The sequence below is a fragment of the Euprymna scolopes genome, chromosome 16 (assembly GCF_053919585.1).
Source record: "Euprymna scolopes isolate OS-2025 chromosome 16, ASM5391958v1, whole genome shotgun sequence".
Taxonomy (NCBI): domain Eukaryota; kingdom Metazoa; phylum Mollusca; class Cephalopoda; order Sepiida; family Sepiolidae; genus Euprymna; species Euprymna scolopes.
This window is the reverse complement of record NC_136497.1, coordinates 53,855,996-53,870,778: the sequence shown is the minus strand read 5'-3', so window position 1 is coordinate 53,870,778 and position 14,783 is coordinate 53,855,996. Positions and strand designations below refer to the sequence as shown.

The 14,783-nt window shown below is 31.1% G+C and overlaps 1 protein-coding gene across 5 annotated transcripts in view; it reads right to left on the bottom strand.

Annotated features, from left to right (window-relative positions):
* The window catches only part of LOC145295964 (uncharacterized), a 498,857-nt gene that overhangs the window by 277,186 nt on the left and 206,888 nt on the right, over positions 1–14,783 (bottom strand). For all 5 annotated transcript variants that reach the window (XM_080141875.1, XM_080141872.1, XM_080141877.1 and 2 more), the window contains exon 2: positions 3,675–3,945. In XM_080141875.1, coding sequence (XP_079998001.1) covers positions 3,675–3,945 — 271 coding nt within the window. The remainder of the gene's footprint in view (positions 1–3,674; positions 3,946–14,783) is intronic.

Below are 14,783 nucleotides of genomic sequence, written 5' to 3'. Positions count from 1 at the left end.
GTCAGTTGGACAGGAGAGTCCCTTAGAAGCGAAGGGAGGAAAATAGACTATGTAAATCAAAGTTTGAATTCCTTACATCACCGATCGGTCGATAGAATAATAAAGAAACCAACTTTGTTTGTAACTGTTGTCTCGTGTCGTCATTCCTCATAACCAGAAAAGGTAAATGTGTTTTATCATCATCTTATAACGAACTTTGTACAACCCTTCCAAGTAATGTGTCTCCTCCATCATCAATAATGTATCTCCCCTCCTCTATATGTGTTAACAAGAATCATCCCAGACAGATATAAATGTCTCCCTCATTATCATTGTCATCTGTTCTCCCCAATATGTACCACTATGCAACAAACTTAGTGCAAAGATTTAATCGCTGGCAGCAACTACTTAAAATGTTTTTGCACCAAAACAATTTTTACTTGTTAAAAAACATGTTATTATACAGAAATAATATGCGACAGGGAAGGGCTGTCTCTTCTCATGTAAGTAAGAAGGCATACAAGATAAGTGAAAATGATATTAGGATAAGGTTACAATCGAACCCTGTAGGCAAGTGTTAAAGATAATAATGGAAAATGGAATGTTAGAAATTAAGTCCATTGTTGATTCTATTAGAAATAGTTAAATATTGTTTATGTCGGAAAAAGAGTCGATTGTCCATTCTTTTAGAAATCTGGATATTAAATATATTAGTTAAATGAATGCACAATGCGAGTTAAAATATATTGTTTAAAAATAAGTTAGAATTAGAATTCTTTTGTTTGTCAAAAGTGTGTTTGGACAAACATATGTAAAGCCACGTGAAAATTAGTTACGTTTGAAAACAACACATCTGACGCCATAAACGAAGGAGATTTCTCAATATAGGAATCTAAGGGTTCGAAGTTAGAAGTCAGTTGATGAGTTAGAGTTGATGAGAGAGAGAGAGTCAGTTGGAGAGGAGAGCCTCTTAGAAGCGAAGGGAGGAAAATAGACCACGTAAATCAAAGTTTGAATTCCTGACATCACCGATCGGTCGATTGAAGAATAAAGGAACCAACTATGTTTGTAATTGTTGTCTCGTGTCGTCATTCCTTACAACAAAAAGATAAATGTGTTTTTATCATCATCTTGTAATTTGGCAGTCTTATCCTTCTTGTTGACTATTATGACGCCCAGTTTCCTTGCTTGGATGAATTTATCTATTTGTACCTCAATATCCCAGAGTATTTTGTGCTTTTTGTTTTCCTTTTTTTGTACTGCTGCTGGTTTTTGTGCGTAGCATTTGTTTGCATGCTCAAACTTTAGTTGTTTGCATAGTTCCCAATGTACTGCTATCTCCATACAGTCATGTCAGTTTTTGTATTCTTCTTCTTTTGGCCTTGCTGCATTCACTTATTATGTGATTTATCTTTTCGCCCGTTTGTTCATAAGGTCTACATTCACTGTTTACTTTAGTTTGATAATTTTCGCTTTAATGTCGTTAATTCTAATTCTGTTGTTCTATGCAGCTGTCATTAGCGATTCCGTATCTCTGTTCATGTGCCTTTTTCTTAGCTACGTCCAGGTGTTCCCGTGAATCTCGTCTCTTGTCATTTTTTTATGAATCGTTCATGTAGCTGTTTCTCTCCCCAGTTTGTTATTCTTGACTTTTTTGTCTTGTTCCTGTTTACTGCCTTTTGCTGTAGTTCCGGGTTATCTATTTTTTATGTACTTTTCCAATTCTTTTTATGTAATCCACCAGTCCTCTTCCCCCCTTTACTCTTTTTCACATAGAATCAGTCAGTATCATCTTTCAAGTGTAGTGCATTGTGCATGGTCATTAGTTTCCTAATCTTCTGTTCTACTTTTGTCTAGTCTATAAATGGTCCCAGAAATCTTATTAGTGATACTGCCCAGGTGTTTATTCCTTTAACTAGATTTCTACTATATATATATACTATGTTTCTAAGAGGGGTTTTTTTTTTGCATTCTTCTGATATTCTTTTCTAATTTTTCTTTTGATGCTTCCAGAACCATCATATTTGTAGCGCCCTGGTCTCTTCTTGGTTGAATAGTCCCATTCTCTCTAGTTTTCTCCTTTTCATTTCTAGTGCAGACCTGTCCATTTGAATATTCTGACTTAATATTCTAGTTGCGCTTATCAGTTTTTGCAGTTTAATTTTATTTTTAGCAAATAACTTCAGCTCGCCCATGTACATGCGGTGCTTTATTCCTGGATCTGTGTCTGTAAACTTCTCTTCAACACATGTCCTAAGTACAGAGAGTTGAGTGGCATCATGGCTATGATAAACAGTAGTGAAGATAGTGCGTCTCCTTGGAAAATACCTTTTTCTATTCTTATCTCAGTCAGTAACATTTTTCTGGAAGTTTAAAGTTCAATCCTCAATGCGGGCAATACTAAGAATGCATTGTAAGTTACTTAAAAGTTCTACCCGATCGTGGCTGGCTGAATGAGAGCATGCTCCCCCATGGATTAAATAAAGAGTTACATTGGAAATTCAGGGCAGATTTTTGAGTTCAAGAAAAATCTTCCTAAGTCTGACAAGCTACACCTGAAGAAGGTCGAATGTTACATCGACCGAAACGTTTTGAGAATAATACTGAAGATGAGAACATTAGTTCGAATAATCTAAATAAACAATTGCTTGGATTATTTTTAAAACGTACAAGATATGAACCAATAGAAGATTATGATAGAATTTGAAGACAAGAAAACATCAGCATATCAAAAACATTTTTTAAGTATATAGGTAGTATATATATAAGTATATAGGTAGTACATATACAAGGCTGCATGCAATGCAGAATAAGCCAGAACGGTGAAAAAAAGAGATGAATAAAGGAAAACAGAATTGAAGGCAATATATTTGATAATTTTCTTCCAAAAACTTTTCTAGTTATTTTTCTGTACATCTTTCATTTATTGTTTCAGATATTTTATTTTTTTGCACTTATTGCTAATCTCAGGTGAGAGCAAATATTTTTGACTGTTTGTTGAAGGAGCCGTTAGAACCGTTTAATTTATTTTATGCATATTGGTATTACTTATACATATCATCATGATTAATTTCATTTTCTTTCAGATTATTAAAGTATAAACCATATCTTTCTGCAATATTGTCGCCCATGTTAAACTGACCAGCTTTAGTAACAGAAAGGGAGTCAGCTTCCATCACGATAATGCTTGTCTTCACACAACACTATTGACAAAAAATCTCCTAAGATAATTTGGTTGGGAAATCTTGCCATTCTGTACATTCACGTGACCTAGCTTCTTCGGATTAGACTTATTTCAAGGATTACAAAACCATGAACTAAATGTGATGGTCTTAGGTTACCGTCATGAGCGGAGATTAAACATGAGTTTGATTCATATTTTACATCAAAACTTTTAAAAGCGAGGCGTTTATAAGCTCGTTGATAGATACAATCCAGTTTTGAGGAGCAAAAAACAATCTTATCGAGAAATATACACAACACCAATCTCATGAACGACGGTTATTTGAAATGCATCTTTTCATGTGATTCTGGAAATGGAGGATGCATATATTGACATATGTAGAACTGATTTCAAACAATCACGAAATCATGATTTTAACATGGAATACGAAAAATGGAATTCTTTGATTTAAAAGAAAAAATATGTTTATATTCTTCCAAAAATAAAATAGATGCTTATTTAAAATACTTACGTTGGCTGAAGTAGATGGCCAGGACGATACCAGCAATGATCCCGCTAATGAGGAGAATAATGCCAACAATGATGAAGCATCGTTTGCAACTGATACTCGTGCTTTCTTCGCTTTCTCTCGGCATGTTACTCCACGAATCGTACATATTCTCTGGTGTGACGTAAATCTGTTTCTGTCCATTTGGCCAGTCTCGGTGTAAACGATTGGCCAACTCTGCTTGGTAACCGAAGTTGTCATACCCGGGATTTCGACCCTGTTCTGCCCCGCCATACTGCAAAACACAAGTAGAACAGAAGAAAAAAAAGTTAATTACTTCCTCTGTAAACACGTTTTTCTAATGAGTGACCACTTATTTAGTCTAGATGCCACTTGAGGATAAAGGTTAATGAGATCGGTAGATTGTCAATTGAATGACGAAGAATATAAGGAGAGAATTGACAGCCTTCTGGTCGCCCTCAACTATGGTCGTCCATGTTACTTTGCTTTTATCCTTGTAATAATTCTATATTGCCATATAGTTTTTAATTACATAAAACTCTTTATCTATAGCATTCCAAATTTTAAACAAAAACTTATTAAGCAGCTTTACTCAGATGAAGAAATGTGTTATTTGTAGTTTTTGTTTATAAACTAATTGAAGGTAATTTCAACCTCACTGAACGTCAATTAAAAAAACTCATGTTATTTAGATTATTCAGGCTGTGCCAGAGCGCAGACGTGTGTATGGCAGCCGTATGCAAATGACCAAGCCGTGTGCGAAGTGGTGTTATGGCAAGGAAAAAAAAAAGACTGTAAAAAGAAGAACGTGTGAAGAGACCGAGGATCATGCTCAAGAGGATCAAGATCACCTTAAAAACGTGGGTGACATCACATTCGTAACGAGAATTCACGCATGGCAGTGAAATGAGAAATAAAGATCATTTCTTGAAATCTGAAACAGCGAGTGTGTAAACGTATGTAATATCACAGGACTACTGTTCTCATCTTGAGTGTCATTTTCAAAACGTTCAGTCGACCTTCTCCGGGTATATCTTGTCGAACTTAGGAATCTTTCTTCTTTCTGCTTAAATTGGGAATCTGCATGGAATTTGGAATGGAACCTTTTATTAGTATATCCACTAAGCCATGTGTCCTTGCGTAGGTGCTTGGTAAAATTCAGTTGTAAAGTTACACTCTTCTAGAAGTTGAAAGATCAATCCTCAGTGCAGGCGACACTCAAAAATACAATTGCGAATTACTTAGGATTTCTACCAAGTCATGGCTGACGGAACAAGAGCATGCTACCCCCTGAATTAAACAAAGGGTTCCGTTTGAAATTCCGTGCAACTTCCCAAGTTCTACAGAAAGATTCCGGAATTCGACAAAATACACCTGAAGAAGGTCGATTACATCGGTCGAAATGTTGTGGAAATGACACTCAAGATGAAGATAATAGTCCAAAAGATTCAAATAATACAAATTATTTAAAAAGAAGATTGTTTAGACTCAATGCCATTTTTTTATGTTAGACTGGTTTTAATAATAAATGGAAACCAGAAGTAATGTATTTATTTGTTATTAAGAGCAGGAAAATCTCTTGAGCGAATCTCTTCCGGGTTTTCTTTCGGCAGTAATAAAAAGCGTTTTTTTTTAATAAAGTAGTCTCGGAATGAATCGCAAAGTCGCTTCTGTTATTTCATGATGCCAATATGTTAGGTTTAAAAAATAAAATCATCTAACCTAATTGTATTTTATGCAAGTATTTTTAAGTAAACAGTTTAAATATGATCATATATGTGGAAGTTAAAGAATTGTGGATTTTAAGCTCCATAGTATAGAGGGGAATTTCTGCAACAACAGATGCCACATACAAATTTATTATGTTTAGACTATTAGCCACTATATTATGTAACTTTAAAACGACATTTTAAACACGTTCAGTCATTATAATAAAACCCACATTTCATCCTGGGAGCAAAATCATCACAATTGCAACCATATTTACAGGATGCAGTTCTTATTTTTTCCTCTAAATATCAAGTCCTCCTACCACTCCTAATCAACACCGTGAAGAATATACAGCGCCGCCAAAAAAAGTCCGCACTTGTAATTTTTTCAAAAACCGCAAAATTAAGCTAAACTGAATGTAACTGTTTAAACAACCTATACCTCATTTGATTCACCTTTTATTTCTCTATAATTTTGCCTGTTCATATTTGACTTTTAATTGAAGTATCCTAGTGTTTACATTAATTTAAAAAATTAGCTTCAAATCGAGCAGGCAAAAAGAAACTCCACGGCAACAAATACTAGCTTAAAACCAGCTTAAAATATTCAGCTTTTAGAAGCTCTCATCGTAATGCCATTTTTTATGTTAGATTGGTTCTAATAATAGCACCTCTTTTTAGCACCTCTAATCGTATTTGTTGTTATTCCTAGATCATACAACGTAACATTTAGTCCATATACCTCGAGTCTGTTTTAGTGATCGTCAGGATCTCATTAATCTCCACCTTTCTGGTTTATCCAATCAAGACATCGGTCGCAGATTGAAATATGATGAGAAAACGGTACGAATGACTGTGCAAAAGCACCAAAACAGCGGCAGTGTTCGTGATGCCTCTAAATCTGGTTGTTATAGAGTTACTTCTTACAGAGAAGACAATGCTATCAAGATCCACATCCTCAGAAACAGATTTGTAATGGCTCCTCAAATCCAACAGCAATGTAATTTTGTTAAAAAAAAAATGCTCTCTTTTTACGGTTAAGAACAGAGTGAAGAAATTTTATTTGCGAGGGTGTGTTCTAAGATGTAAACTAATGATTTCTGTAAAGAACAGAACGCGCCATCTAGACTTTGTCAGAAGCAATGAAGATCATGACTTCATATTGGCCGAAAATGCTTTTTAGTAACAAAAGCAAGTTCAATCGGCTAGGCAGTACGTCCGTTAAAGGAAGGATAAAGGATTTAATCCTAGGTGCACAGTTTCAAAGCTGCAAGGTGGTGAAGGTTCAGCTTTTGTGTGGAGCGTTATTAGTGCCAATCGTCCAGGGTCTATAGGTCACTGTCAAGGTCGAATTAATTAGACCAAATACATTAATATAAAGATTGAGCATTTTCTATCCTACTTGGTCGGAATTTGGATAATAATCCCATCTTCATGCAAGATAATGCTCCCATTCACACAGCTGGCAATGTAAAGAGGTTCCTTGAAGAGCATGATATTTCGTGTTTGGATTGGCCTGCATAATCTCCAGACGCCAATCCTATCGAAAATGTATGACATTACATCAAGCAACAGTTACGCAGTAATAATATTTCAAATATGGAAAAACTTTGGACAAAAATTAAAGAGAAGTGAAATGCCCTTTTATCGGAATATTGCCACAGACTAATTTCAGAGAATGCCCCAAAATTTGCAGGCTGTAAAATTGCAGAAAGGGCTATGCTACTAAATAATAACTAGATCATTGTGTTCCTGTTGTATTTGTGTTGCATTAATGTTCTAAAGTTACATTTAAAAAACAATTTTCCATCGTGTAGAGTGAGTTTCTTTTTGCCTCCTCGATGTGCAGTTAAGTTCTTTAATTGGCGTGAACACTAGAATGCTTCAATTAAAAGTCAAATATGAACATGGAAAAATTATAGAGGAATAAAAGGCGAATCAAATGAGGCATAGGTTGTTTAAACAGCTACATTCAATTTAGCTTTAATTTGTGTGTTTTTTTTTTTAGAAAATGACAAGTGCGGATTTTTTTTTTTTTTGTGTGTGGCACTGTACACATTATGCATAGATTGTGCTTGCACCCTTCGGAACTGCATCATAAACTCATAAACATAACATAATCCTTCCATCCTTCCCTTTACTGAAATATATATATATATATATATATATATATATATATATATATATATATATATATATATATATATATATACAGAGAAAGAGGGGTGGAACATACGCATATTACTCATAAACTTTTATTAAGAAATGAAGATTCTCACATTTATATCCCATATATATATATATATATATATATATATATATATATATATATATATATATATATATATATATATCAAGGAAACTAACAATAAAATAAAAATTATTATATCACTTATACTAATCTATACTACAACTTGTGTCAGCATTGAATGATCCATTGAGGTTGATATGATTGAACCAAACAGGTTGCCTGCAGGTGATGTATTCACTCTGAATGGACTGAACAAGCTGAAGATTTCTAGGGAATATCAAATCCACAAGCGGTCCATATTCGCGTGTATATCTCGGCCAGACAAAATAATATACAATCTCTGGTATTTTCAAATGGTCACTCATTTGATACTGACCAAACTCAACAGTGCTTAACTACGATGATCTAAAGAAAACCGTTGTTTCGACGTGGTTGTGCCGTATATCGAGGTTGATATGTCGCAAAACAAACAAAATCAAATGAGAATCTCAGTGCATTTCAATAACATCAAGTAATTCTTTTTTATGAGATCATTACAGGTGTCGCCATCTTGTTTGTCTCTATATGAAACCACGACAGCACATAACACACACTATCGTGCACGAGATATCAACAGTAAGGTTCGCGAATAACGAAAACTTAAAAAATAATTAAGTTTATTTTTCAATCGTTGTGTAGTCATATACTGACATGTAAGATGGCGACGCATGTAATTGCCAAAAAATCACTTCAGGATGGCTACTATACAAGCCAACTTGTACTATGTAGATTAAGGCACTTTTTGTAGATACTTATCAACAATTAGCACTATGCCGAAATCACGTATTTACCCATCCAAACCAGCTCCGATTTTAATAGTCCCCGGAAGTAAACGGTGTTATTTCATTAGAAAATCCCACCGAAAATGTAAACTAAAACATAAGAATATACATAACTGATTTTCACAGAAATAATTAGTACTGAAAGTAAAATATTTTTTTAATATAATAAATAAGAATATCCATAAACTGATTCTTTTCAAATAGATATGTTTATTTACAGAAACATTTTACAGATATAATTAATGCTGAATGTAAAATATGTTTTAAATATAATGAAGTAAAATAGATTAAATAAATGGATATGAAATCTATACATACATGGAAAAGAAAATGAATGAATGATAACTGAAAATAGTTTTTACAATATGAATTTTTCACATATTCTAAATGAAATAAAATAAACGTAATTAGACTGCAAAAAAGATATGAACCAATATTGCCGAAACGATTATATTTAAATTAAGTAAATAAACATAATGTTAGCAGGACATCCAGAATGTCTTTCAAACAAAAAAAAAAAAGATATGAACCAATACTGCCGAAACGATTATATTTAAATTAAGTAAATAAACATAATGTTAGCAGGACATCCAGAATGTCTTTCAAACAACAAAAAAAAAAAGATATGTGCAGCGAGTGTAGATTGAAGATATGTTAGCTGATATAACTGTACGGAAATGGCTTTAGATGATGAAATGCTCAGGCAGATCACCCTCTACAGATGATGACTAAATCAAGGTATCAATTGAGAATAGCCCACATCACACAACACAAAAACTGACAGAAAAAGCTTAATATATTATAAGCTACCATTCATGAGTATTTGATTAAATATTTAATGGTTATATATATATATATATATATATATATATATATATATATATATAGAGAGAGAGAGAGAGAGAGAGAGAGTTCAATACATTTTAACTTATTTTAACTTATTTTATATATATATATATATATATATATATATATATAAAATAAGTTCAAATACATTGAACTATATATATATATATATATATCAAATGTATTGAACTGTACATATATGTATGATGGACTCTCCCGTCAATTTCAACGTATGAGCTTCCACCACAACAATTAAGTTGCTCGGAAATCCACACAGATGATTTGTTTATAGTGGTGAAGACTTTGTGAAGAACCATCGACACTTTTTGGTATTAATGCTAACCTTTGTTGCTGCAGACGACTGCCACAAAACAGAGTATACAATAGACCGCAGGTTTAATTCACTGGAGATGCACCCCCAGTCTTCGTTAAGACATGTATTTTGGAGAAGGAAAATCTGATGTAAAAAACCTGCGGTTTATATATATATATATATATATATATATATATATATATATATATATATATATATATATATATATATATATATATATATATATATATATATATATATATATAGTTTTTAAAATAATTATATTTAAAAAAAAAAACATATGCCGCTCCCCATTTAGGGATGCCAAATTGGTCCAAAGGAAAATTATTCCCAACTCGCATTTATCTAAAAATATACTTTCGTAAAAATAATTCAATTCATTCAAAGGTATCGCTAACAAAAACAAATAAACAATATCTATCCATATATATATATATATATATATATATATATATATATATATATATATATATATATATATATATACATTTCATTTTCTTAAACATTCGCCATGAACTTTCTAGACAACTTTAGATTGCATAAACATTGATGAGTGAAGACGTTATGTAAGGTTGAATATTCATTTGTATACGCCCTCAATTCACGACCTTATTTACAGTTTTCACTTCACTGTAATCCGAACCCATTTATTATGATAAAAAATGTGCGTGAATTCCTCTGTGTTTGTGTGTGTGTGTGTACACACACACACACACACACACACACACATATATATATATATATATATATATATATATATATATATATATATATATATATATATATATATATATATATATATATATATAAAACACATGCTCCTTCAGTTTTTGACAGACTATGGATACCCATGATGGGCTACCTGCTTGTGAAATTTTTGTGGCAGGCGGTGCGCAATTTCCAGCCACACCTCTTCTTATTCGACATATATATATATATATATATATATATATATATATATATATATATATATATATATATATATATATATATCGGTAGATCGATTTTTTGAAATGATAACAGGGCAGAGGGAGGGCGAGGAATGTTGCAAATTAGCAGAAAAAAATGACCACATAAAATATTTTTTCCTCTAAATTTGTCGATATTTGAGGAAATGACTTTAAACTGGGAAACTGACTTTAAACTGCTAAGGTAACGGTGTTACCCAACGATGTCAGCCGGTAAAATTGAGACAAGAGTTTTCGGCAAAAAAATTCAGTAAATCTAAGTAAGACTATATTTTTGTAAGACATATTAATGCTGATCTTCAATAAATCGAGTAATAGTTAATAAAAAAAAATGATATGCTATAAAATATTTATTTTGAAATACAAATTTAAATTTAAGAATCCGGTAATCCGTGTAACCTAATTATTTCCTTTAATATTGTTTATATCGTTAAATATTGAGAATTAAAACGCGTCATCTGATAATGCAAAACAAATAAAATATATTCCATTTTTAAATTAATATAAACTTATTTTTATATACATATTCAATATTAACTTGGAAGTGGTTTGAAATAAAAAAAAAAATAAATAAAGTATCCACATTTTCTTATTCGGTTTTCGCTATTTTAAAAATCGGTTTTTCATCTGACTTTACCCACATGAAAAGCTAACCTTGTCTAAGTTTAACCTGATGGCAAGGTAAGTAAATAGTGATTTAATTGCCTAAAAAATAGGTTGTAAATTTTTATTTAAAAGCTATTGTTTTTCATTATTTAAAATTCAAAGTTCTGTCGTCAGTCAATTAAAAAGAGATCTTTCTAGAGTAAGGCAATTTTTTTTTCATTGCAGTGTCTCAGCTTTTTCTCCACATGAAAAATTTATTTTGTCTAAGTTTAACCTCGTGGGAAGACAAGTAAATAGTGCTTAATTGCTTAAAAAAAATGTTGCATCTTTTATTTAAAAGTTATTGTTTTTCATTTTAAAAATCTTACACAGATTTATTCTGCATAGTTGAAGAAAATATATTTTTATTATTAAAAATATTTAATAATTAAAGAAGTTAATGGTAATTTCTATTTGTCTTTTTCGTTTTTTTTTTTTTGTGTTTTTTTACTAATATGTCACCACTTACCAAAGTCATAAGTTGCTCCAATATAAGGATTAATAAGCTGATTGGATTTTATGTTACTTCTTCTATTTTATTTCCGATTTCAATCTAGTTATTTGCATCAAATGTGTATAACGTCCAATAACATACTACAATATCTTTGGCCACCAGACTAATCTGCTTATAAATATGAGGTGCTTACCAACAAAGAAATGTCTGACAAACTTCACAGCCTTATTAGATTAACAATTGAAGTATATTCAGTTAGCCGGTTTGAAATAAAAGGGATAATAAGTTCCATAGCCAACAACTGTATATTTTCAATATGAGCAATATGATCAAGAAACAGCAATCTGAAATTCAACATATTACTTTACAAAATTTACAGCATAATACATTTTCTTTACTGCCTGAAACTGTATTTTATGCTATGGTAAAATCAGATGAGCTAGCAGTAAGGGAATAAGACTTTAAAAAAAAAAATTGTCCATAAGGTAAGTAATGATTTATGCATATAATATTGATTAAATTGCTTATATCGATTTATCGAAACATTTTAAATTTCCTTTGGAATTTCACCATAACCATCAAAATAGATAAGCTTACATTTTTAAGTTAGCGCAATAAAGTGATTTTTATATTCTTTCATGGGTGTGAAACTGGACAAAAAAGATTTTTAAAAATAACAAAAATCAATTTTGATGTCAATCATTGGTCTGAGTTAATTAACCTTTAATAGCGTGGAGCTTGCTAACCGGCATTTACAGAAACATTTTCTGAAGATGAACTTTTGGATTCACTTATGAATGGAACTAAGTTAAAGTTGTCAGATTTGCTCTCACACTCTCAAAGTGTTGAAAGGGCAGTTAAATTAAGCTTCTTAATCAGTGTATGGGTTTGAAGCAAGACATAAGCATATAATTGCAAAGATGTTGTATCGTCAAATAAGGCTTCTTTTGCTTGTAAGAAATCTTATATACAGCAATTTAATGCAATATGTTAATCAAGAGAATACACATTTGCTTGCTTTTTTTTTTTGTCTTTTTTATGACAAAGTAAATTACCTGTTCTTTCAATCTTTTAAAATGTTATCACCGTTTCAGTTTGATTAAGGAGGTTAAAAAATGAATGTCGGAGTTGCCGATGGTAATGGGGTGAGGGGGTAGATATTTTAATTCTAGTTATCTTTATCTGTTTTACCTTATTCATTATATTTTAATAAAACAAAATAATATTGTTGGTTTAAATACTGAAATGAATAATTTTCTAACCAATTTATAAGGTGTATATATATATATATATATATATATATATATATATAAACAGATTTTTCAGTTCGTTTATGTAGATGACCTTTAATGTCATTTCCTTAGATAAGGGTGCAAGTAAGAGATCTAATTTTTTGTATAAGTATTGATTATACTAATGCACAACTTTTTTGGGTCTAGCCAAGTTGATTAAAAAAAAAACAAGAAGTGAAAATGCGTTTTCTTATGCTTTTTATTTGATTCTTTTCTACATTTACTTTTCGTGCAATTTTGTTTCCCGTTTCATTTCTCCTCGTATTGTTTACCCAAACATTGTTTTTGCGATAATCAACTTCTCTGTATTTTGTGTTCTATATTTTTATAGTTCTTCAATTGCATCGTTCACATAACATTACCAGTTTTATTCACCCTTCTTTCTAAAAAAGAAAGAAGGGTGAATAAAACTGGTAAGGTTATGTGAACAATGAAAAATGATTCTGGTTGACTCTATGTAAAAAACATAGAGTCAACCAGAATCATTTTTCATGGAAAATGGGTTGTGTATGGTCATTAGTTCTCTGGCTATTTGACCCGTAGGGTAAATGAGTTCTTCTTTTGTTCAGTTTATAAAGAGTCTAGCGTATCTTATTAAATATACTTTTTAAGTATATCTTTCTTGATTTAGATTTTTCTGAGATAATTTTCTTTCCTTAAGTTTTCTGTATTTTCTCATGTATTCTTTTTAACGATCTCTTTCACGTTGATCGTGTCCATTTCCAGGATGCCCAGTTATGTATAGGTCTCGCCTTCATCAAAAGCTCTCATCATTGATTGGGTAATTCTTTTGTTGCTTTCAGTTTACACTTCTTCATTTCAAGCTGCATACAAACAGAACTAAGAGAGAAAAACATAACGAAATGGCAAAGTCTTATGTACGACATGAAAGGAACTGGAATCTTAGAAAGATCTCCATCATTCCAGTAATTAAAGGGGCAACCGAGTTATGAAAAAGAATTGTTTTAAAAACTACCTGGCTAATATACCCAGTGAACCAAGTACAAAAGAGATACAAACAATTGTAGTTTAAGGAGAACTTATAATCTTAGAAAGATATCTCGTTTGGAATGTGTGAGATAGCAGGTGAACGTCTGGCATTCGGGAAGATACCTCATCCCCAGCTTGAAAAAATGATAGAAAAATCCAAAAGAAAACTTGATATCTATTTCCTGACAAAATGTTGTCTGAAAACCTGATTCCTATTTCCTATCAAAATGTTGTCTATAAGTGCTTCCAGCTCCTTGTTTAGTTTTGTTTTGTATAATTTTGTTTTGTTTTATTTTGTTTTGTTTTATTCTGTTATATTTTGTTTTGTTTTATTTTGTTTAGTTTTATTTTGCTTTATTTTCTCTAGTTTTATTTTGCTTTGTTTTATTTTGTTTGTTTTTATTTTGTTTGTTTTGTTTTATTTTGTTTTGTTTTATTTTGTTTTGTTTTATTTTGTTTTGTTTTATTCTGTTATATTTTGTTTAGTTTTATTTTGTTTTATTTTGCTTTATTTTCTCTAGTTTTATTTTGTTTTGTTTTATTTTGTTTGCTTTTATTTTGTTTGTTTTGTTTTATTTTGTTTTTTTTTGTTTTTTTTTATTTTATTTTGTTTTGTTTTGTTTATTTAGTTTTATTTTGTTTTGTATTATTTTGTTTTGTATTATTTTGTTTTATTTTGTTTTATTTTGCTTTATTTTGCTTTATTTTCTCTAGTTTTATTTTGTTTTGTTTTATTTTGTTGGTTTTTATTTTGTTTGTTTTGTTTTATTATGTTTGTTTTTTGGTTTTTTTTATTTTATTT